General features: G+C 58.2%; 2 protein-coding genes across 2 annotated transcripts; both read left to right on the top strand.

Annotated features, from left to right (window-relative positions):
* The first annotated feature begins 1,570 nt into the window (after window positions 1-1,570).
* NKX2-6 (NK2 homeobox 6) lies at window positions 1,571-3,575 on the top strand. The gene is made up of 2 exons (XM_057420828.1): window positions 1,571-1,780; window positions 2,986-3,575. The coding sequence occupies exons 1-2, from the start codon at window positions 1,672-1,674 to the stop codon at window positions 3,573-3,575; spliced, it is 699 nt and encodes a 232-aa protein (XP_057276811.1). The 5' UTR covers window positions 1,571-1,671.
* Window positions 3,576-4,843: 1,268 nt separating this feature from the next.
* Window positions 4,844-7,342, top strand: NKX3-1 (NK3 homeobox 1). The gene is made up of 2 exons (XM_057420827.1): window positions 4,844-5,117; window positions 6,927-7,342. Exons 1-2 carry the CDS (start codon window positions 4,844-4,846, stop codon window positions 7,313-7,315), a joined length of 663 nt encoding a protein of 220 aa, XP_057276810.1. The 3' UTR covers window positions 7,316-7,342.
* The last annotated feature ends 860 nt before the right edge of the window (window positions 7,343-8,202 follow it).

The following is an 8,202-nucleotide window of genomic DNA, read 5'->3' as shown; positions in this document are numbered from 1 at the left end:
CCCACTGCCGACTTAAGCTCCGTTTCCCTTCACTCTCCCCTGACTCAACCCACCCAGCGCTCATCTCTCCGCAGGTCCTGAAAGCCAAACTCCAGCCTCTCCATTAATCTCAGCCACTCGGAGTCATTAGGGGCGGATAAAGCTACTTACCCCAATCCCTTCCTGCCCGTCTCGATCCCAGCCAAGCATTTTACCTTGGCGCCGGCTGCCTCCCGCCATCAACAAGCCAAGGTGTAATGTTACTGTCTGTTTGCTCTCGCCTTTTGGTGGTTTGAGGCTCAAACAAGTCCTTTAAACCTGGCCATGAATCCAGCTGGGGACTGGGAAGGGGCTTTGGGAACAGGGCGCAGGCTTGGACTTGGAGAATGGGTCTGCAGGATCTAACCTGGTCCATAGGGACCATGGCAAAGGGCTGCGGGGAGCACAGAGCCACCATGGAGGCTCCTGCCCAAGGGGCTTGGGCTGGTTGAAGTGAGCTGCAGCAGTGTTGTTCCTGTATGGGATTAGAAATGGGGGGTCTGGGAAGGAAGGGCCCCCCAAAAGGCAAAACTAAGGATACTCCAGGTATCCTTTCAGCATCCTTTACCTACCAAGGGTAAAGAGGGCAGGATCAGGCCTGCAGCAAGGAGCAGCACAACTTGAAGCCATCCCAGAGCAGAGCAAGGGCTCTCCAGGGGGGAAGCCTGAAGGAAACCACTTGAGCAGGGTCTGGGCTTTATCCCTGCCAAAGGGATTTAGCAGACGCTAAAGGGGGGCTGTGCCGCACCCACACACATTGCTCCCGGGGAACGGGAACTCCTATGATGCATCCGTCCTAATTCCTAATTTCCACTGGAGATACAGGCACCGTGTGCAGGGATGTTCCATGGGCAGGAGCAGAGCTAAAACCACAGAGAGGGGCTGGGAAGGCGCTTGTGCATTACCCAGCAATGAGGACCGACCTGTGAGCACTTCTCTCCCCAAGCCACTGTATTCATTCCCCCTCCTGTCCCAGCCCCTCTCTTCCTCGCCTGGTTTATTTATTCAGCCTCCGCTCACAGCCCAGTTTGGCTGTTTCGGTGCTGCAGGAGATACCAACTGAACCCAGACAAAAAGCCAGCTCGGCCCTGTCAGGGCTATCAGCAAACACCAGCACCAGGAATTTTAATTGACGTAGCCGCTCACTGGGCTCCGATAAGACCCAGCATCACCCCACAGCTGGAGGGGTCCACCCTGCTCCCCAAACCCATTTGGGGGGCCCTAACCCCACTCCATGCCCTGCTGGGGCTCTGCTACTGCCCAAGGCAGCGCTGGGAGAGATGAAGTGGTGGCTCCCACAGCATCCCCCCCTCTCCCTGGCCTGCAGGATCTTGGTGGTCTTCTCCCCTTATCAGCCCTTATCTCCCGAAGCCGCTCGCTAATGTGACCTTAATGGAGCTAAAATCGACCTGATTTGCTTTATTGCTGTTTAGCCCAAATCCCCCCCGCTTCTCGCTGCCCCCTTGCTTCGGGAGCATCGAGAGGGTCTGGCTCCGTCTGCGGGAGCTGCAGGGGGGGCAGCGCATGGGGACACCCCCCCGACGGAGGGGCCAGGGGTGGCGCTTGGCCCGGCGGCTACAGGAGGGTCAGAGCCGGGCAGCGGAGCCCGGAGCGCAGACGGACGGCCCCGCCGGGCCCCCGCCGGGCGCGGGGATGCTGCCCACCCCCTTCTCGGTGAAGGACATCCTCAACCTGGAGCGCACGGACACGGCCGGGGCGGCCCTCGCCCCCCGCAGCCCCGGCGGGGAGGAAGAGCCGCCGCGTAAGTGACCGGTAGGGCCGGGGGCTGCCCTATGGAGCCGCTTTCGTTTCCCCGGGGTGGAAAAGCGAGGGCAGCGCAGCCGGCCGTTGCATCTTCGCACCCTGCAGGCACGGTCCCGCTGGAGCCGGGGCTCCTCGCCACGGGCCGTGGGGAGTTTCCTCCTTTCCCCCTCTCTTTTTCTCTTTGCTCACTTTTTTTCCTCTTTTCCCCCATTTTCCCCCAGGGTTTAGGGGTTTTGGGGGTTGTTTGGGGCGTTTTCCGGCAGCCCGGCAAGCATCCCGCGCATCCCGCCCCGTGCGCCCTCGGGGAAACGAAACGGCCGCCGGCGGGGGGAAAGATGGATGGGGGGGGGGGGTTCTGCCGAAAACCCCAAATCGCCACCGTTTCCGAAGTCACAGCCCCCCCGTATCCACGCTCCAGAACTGTCCCCGCTGGGGACGGGAACCAACGCCCCAAGGGACAATGAGGGGATGCAGCTCCGGGGCGGCCGCCGGCAGGGGATCGGACCGGGTCCATACCCTCCAGCACCCCGGTTTCCTGCAGTGTCCCGTCCCCCCCCACAGCCCCTGGCCCCTACTGTGGCTGCCGGGGACCGAGCGCATCCCAAGCAGGATGTGCAGGACCCGTCCGTGGTTGCCTCACCTGCAACACAAACCCCAGCAGGTTAAAACAGACCCAAATAACTCCTTAACATCTTTGCTCAGGTCTGGTATTTTCCCCTCCTTCATTCCCAGCCCTTTTCATTTTTCGGGTTCCCAGCCCTTTTCCTTTTTCGGGGTTTGCTTCCATTCGGGATTCTCCTTTCCTTTGGTGCTGCAGGTAAATCCTGCCGGAGATCTGACTCCCACTGCTCCGAAGCAGGATGGTGGGAAGGGGATTTGCCTTTTGGAGTACTCAAACCTGCGAGTAACCCCCTTTCCCTGTGCTCCTCCAGGCTGGGGCTGCCACAGCAAGCATGGTTAGGAAGGACCGAAAGGCGGCATTATCCAAAATCCATGTAACAGCCTAACTCCATCCCCAAAAGGGGGAGAATTGTTGTGAATTCCCATTAAATACCACAGGAAAGCTGATATGAAACTTGTCAACTCGCAGCCCTACTTCATCTGATTCCCACGGGCCCCACTCCCGGCTCAATCCCTCCTTCGGAAACACTCTCTGGGCGCAGATCCAGGCTCGGCTCTCACCTTGGGTTTTCCTTGCTGCAGGACAACGCTTGCTCGCCGCCCCTCTGGAGGCAGGGGAGCAGAGAGGTGACCCCAGCCAGCACCCCAAGCAGCGGCAGCGGAGGAAGCCCCGGGTTCTGTTCTCGCAGGCGCAGGTCTCGGAGCTGGAGCGCCAATTCAAGCACCACAAATACCTCTCCGCTCCCGAGAGGGAGCATCTGGCCCACGCGCTCAAGCTCACCTCCACCCAGGTGAAGATCTGGTTCCAGAACCGCAGGTACAAGTGCAAAAGGCAAAGGCAGGATAAGTCCCTGGAGCTGGCTGCCCACCCGCTGCCTGCCCGCAGGGTGGCAGTGCCCGTGGTGCTGGTCAGGGATGGCAAACCCTGCCTTGGGGGGTCCCAGCCTTACCCGGCCCCGTACAGCACCGGCCCTTACTCCTACAGCTCCTACTACAGCGCCTATAGCAGCAGCCCCTATGGTGGTAGCTACGGGGGGGGCTACGCTGCGGTGCCCCCCAGTGCCACCCCCAGCAGCCACACTGTGAACGGGAGCTTGGGCATGGCCAGCGCAGCTCAGCACCAGCCCCTGTGCTTGCAAGCCACGGGGCAAGCGGGAATCAGGGCTTGGTAGGTGAGGGCTGAATGAGAAGCACCGAGGAAAACCCACTGCACTCCGGAGCCCAGCCTGCCTCGGGATGGGAGCCGGATCCAGAGGTGTCTGACCCCCCGGATGGGGGGATGACCCCAGGACATCCATCCCGTGTCTGCAAAGGCAGGGCAGGAGAGGGGGGACCCAGGGACTCAAGGTGTTTATTTATTCAGTGCTTTGGAGTCTGGTCCTTCCCGCTGCCAGGGGATCTGCTCCTCCAGGCTGCCAGCACAGGACATGAGCACTGGATTGCTTCCTAAGGACAGCTGGAATACAGGGTCTGTGCACATCACTGTTCTATGGACACTATTGAACGCTTGGAGCTCCTCTGATCTTCTGAGATGCGGTTTTGATCGATACTTCCTGATATCTTTGGTGGTTATTTTGGTCTTTACTATCATTATTTGCAAATAAAACCCCCGAACGGTGAAATGCTTTCAGTCGCTTTGCAGCAAAACCTGATCCAAAGCAAAACCAACCACACAACCCCCAAATTAATCAATACCAGTAATTAAACCAGAAAGGTAATCACCTTGTGGTCCAAGCCTGGCCTGCAGCAGAGAATCCCAGCCTGGTTTGGGTTGAAGGGATCTCATCCAGCTCCAATCCCTGCCACGGGCAGGGACACCTTCCACTAGAGCAGCTTGCTCCAAGGCCCATCCAACCTGGCCTTGAACACTGCCAGCTGAACAAGCCCATCTCTCTCAGCATCTTTGCAGCCTCCTCTGCATCCATTGCAGGTGAGCATCCCTCCAAGGCAGCAACGCTGCTCCCCCCCTCCTCTCACCCAAACCCCACCTTGGAAGCATTTTGACCCCCAAAAGGATGAACTCACTTAAGCATCATCCACCATAAAAGCTCAGGGGGGCAAAGGAGGAGGCTGAGGTTTGGCTGTGACCCCATGGATCCATGGGGAAGGGTGTCCTGAGCAAGGGGGAGAAGCAAGCAGCCGGGGAGCCGGTGGGAGCCAAGACACCAGGGAAGGGCGTAGACTCCTGCCAGGGATCTCCAATCAGGCCCCGGAGGTTTGGCTGCCTGCCCTACAAATGCGGAGCCGGGAGGCTGGGAAGGCCGGGAGGCGCTGGGCAGGGAGAGGAGCAGGAGCAGGAGCAGGAGCAGGAGCAGGAGCAGGAGCAGGAGCAGGAGCAGGAGCAGGAGCAGGAGCAGGAGCAGGAGCAGGAGCAGGAGCAGGAGCGCCGGGCTGGAGGCAGAGAGCAGGCGGCAGCAGCAGCAGCAGCGCCCCGGCAGGGATGAGCTGCACCCCGGCAGCAGCCCCGCACACGGTGCCCATCGCCTCCAGGCCCCGGACGTCCTTCCTCATCCAAGACATCCTCTGGGATGGGGAGGAACAGGGAGCGCAGCCGGAGAGGGGCAAGAGCAGAGGATTCGGCAGCCAGGACCGGGAGCCAGGGGCAGCGGCAGTGGAGGGGAGCAAGGGCAGCTCTGCCCCAGGGCACCCCGCCGGGAGCCCTTATCCCACAGGAGCATCCCAAGCCCGAGGGACACCCCAAGAGGCAGCCCAAGGTAAGGAAGTGGAAGCTCCTGGCTGGGGAAGGGATCCGCAATGGTTATGGTTGGGTCAAGGAGAACCCTCTGCAAGGGACAGGATCCAGACCCGGCTGCTGGAGCCAAAGGAGTTGTGCTTTAAATACCATGAGTATCTGCGCTCTAGGGGTGGGAAAGGAGGAGGAATAGCGGCAGTGTAATAGCAAACCTCTCATGGGGCGCTTCAAATAGCTCAAAGGACTGAATCTGCCTAAAATGCCACTTCAAATGAAACCCAATTAATGTATTTCTGTGATTTCTCAGGAAATAAAGTTCCCTTCTGTGTGGAACATGCCCAGCAAAGGCAGCTTGTGCCCATCCTTGATGCCCCCACAGCTGAGCTCACCGGTGCCTCTGGTCCTTTGAATGTCCCTGTGTTGAATTTGTGCCGTTTGAAGCCCTGGTTTCACAGCCTGTACCCCCATACCTGGTTTACTAACAGTAACCTGCTCCCCTTGCCACAGCATCCCCTTCTAGCATGTAACTCCCAAATTCCTTGCAGGAATAACGTTTCCCTGCCGAAGCCTCCCACTGAAAACCATACTCGGGAGCAAACCTCTGTGCCTGTTGCCCCTTGTGCTGCAGCAGCATGAGCACAGCTGGGGCTGCAGGAGGGGACTTGGCCTTGCCTTGCCCAAGCAGCCCTTGGGCTGAGCTGCACCAGCTCAGCTTTGAGCTCTGTAGTGACTGGCTCTCGCTTGCTGCACCAACCCTTGCCAGGGGAAGGCTGGCTTTAAGTTTCAGTGCTGGGAGAAGGGGTTTCTACATGAAAGCAAGCTCGGAAGCAGCCACCAGGCTGGGGCTAATGAAATCCATCGGGAGCTGCACCAGATCTCCCAGAAAGCTGCTGGTGTCAGTCAGGGCAGCCACAGGGATCTGTGGGGCAGCTGTGATTTACGCCAGCCGGGAGTCGAGCATCCCGTGTTCCCATCCTGAGCACTGCACTCTCGTCTTCAGGAAATAGACCAAGAAAGAACTAAAGGGAAAAACCCCAGCTGGCCCATTCCCGTCCCAAGGTGGGGTTACACAGAAAGGACCTCACTGCATGAATAGACTTGAGGTTTAACACTCCTATGGGATGCTTCCCAGGGAGAGCAGCACCTTTGTGCCTCAGGTGCTGTGAGAAGCAAGGCAAACACTGAGATGCTGCTTTGGGGCTGCAGTGATGTGTGTAAACCCAGGCCTGAAGGTTTAATTTCTGTCCCAAAATTTCTCGCCATTGCCTTGGAACCATGAAAGCAAACAGGGAGGGATTTATTTCCAGTGCTTCCTCGCTGCAGCCTGCCCTAAACTGCACTGATTTCCCATTTCTGGGCTCTCCTTTGTAACCTGAGGACAGAAACTTGTTCTCTTTGGGGAGTCAGGATTTTCCCATAGGCGCAAGGGGAGATTTCAAACAAGTGCCTTCATAGTATGAATTCTGCAATGAAATCCTCCAGAGCTGTTGATGCCACGCTGTACATAATGATAGCACCCAGGCAGACCCCCTCCACCACTGCAAACCAGCCCTTTAGCCCATTTGAGTCCCTTGAATGTATATTCCTATTGAATGGCAGGGATGGGGCAGCCACAGCTCCTCTGGGCACCCTGTGCCAGCGCCTCAGCACCCTCACAGGGAAGTTCTGCCTAAGAGCTCATCTCAGTCTCCCCTCGGGCAGGTTAAAGCCATTCCCCTTGTCCGAAGCCTCTCTCCAGGGACACCCATCGCTATTTCGCCCTCTGCAAGGGGAACATCAAGTGACTGGGGCTCTTTCCAAGCGGCTCATTCCCATCTCTTTCCTCCCACAGACAGCCCAGCGGAGCCCTACCCGTCAGCCTGTGCCCCCCCACTGCAGCCCATGGCCCCGTGTCCCCCCAGGCAGGCGAAGCGCTCGCGGGCAGCCTTTTCCCACAGCCAAGTCCTCGAACTGGAGAAGGAATTCAGGCACCAGCGGTACCTGTCTGCCCCCGAGCGAGCCCGCCTGGCCCGGGCCCTGCAGCTCACCGAGACCCAGGTGAAGATCTGGTTCCAGAACAGGAGGTACAAAACCAAGCGGAAAGAGGTGGCCTCCGGCATCCCCAGGCTGGGCACGCCGAAAGCCACCGAGCTCCATGGAGCATCCCTGCTGGCGCTGCGGGGCGGATGGCACCCCCTGCCCTGCCTCTACTACCTGAGCGCCTGGAGCCCTGGCTGGTAGCAGCTGCTTGCGAGCAGAAAGCAGCCTTTCGTCCTCTGTGGGTGGGGGTCTTAATCCTGCCTTGCTTTTTCTAGTGTTAATCGAGACCCTGCGCACAGCAATGATCAGCATCTAGGTGCCGCACAAGCCTCTCTTGTTGCTAACAGAAAAGAACCCAAACAGAGCCCCAAAATCCCCCCTCAAACTTTTAATTCAGCTCATTTGATAGCACTGTTATGAGGTAGAACTGCAGCTGTAAAACACTGCAGGCTTTTCGGGGTGGGGGGAGAAAGGGATGGCATCTCTGCCATTGATAGCATCACGGTTCATGGTCCCAGAAGGGACTTAGACCCCCCCAATACTCCCACATGCTGTCAGGCAGCACCCAGTAACTCAGGTGGCTTTTGGGGTGAACTAAACCCCTTTCCGCTATGAGGGACAGGAGCCTGAAGAGCCGATGGCCCCAGCTCACCCCAACCAACCCCATCCCTCTGCCCCTGGATGCTGAGATGCCAACTGCTGCTGCCGGTGCCTTGAGAAGCCAAACCAGCCCCTCGGGAACGCGGACAATAGCGCAGTGACAGATGAGCTTTGCATATCCGGGTGTTGCTGCTGTTTGAACATTCCCATATGAGCTGTTTAGAATAGCAACGGCTCCAAGAGCTCGACGCTCCCATCAGCTTCCAAAGCAGCAAACTCCCTGTTTGCCACTGAAATCAGCCTGAACCCCACATCAGGACATGGGGACAAGAAGAGGATGAGACCTTTACAAGTGGTTTCTTAGTGAGACAATCATTTGCACTGGTAGAAGAGCAAAGACTGGGTTTTTTTGCACCTAATCATACTTAAAACTTGAGCTGTCACTAAATCCATGGGAGAAAGTGTAAAAATAAATGAGGTTTCCAAGA

The sequence above is a fragment of the Pezoporus wallicus genome, unplaced genomic scaffold (assembly GCF_028554395.1).
Source record: "Pezoporus wallicus isolate ANWC-B61680 ecotype Strahan unplaced genomic scaffold, APGP_CSIRO_Pwel_v1 contig_8717, whole genome shotgun sequence".
Lineage (NCBI taxonomy): Eukaryota > Metazoa > Chordata > Aves > Psittaciformes > Psittacidae > Pezoporus > Pezoporus wallicus.
The sequence above is the reverse complement of the archived record's forward strand: the minus strand, read 5'-3'. Positions and strand labels throughout refer to the sequence as shown.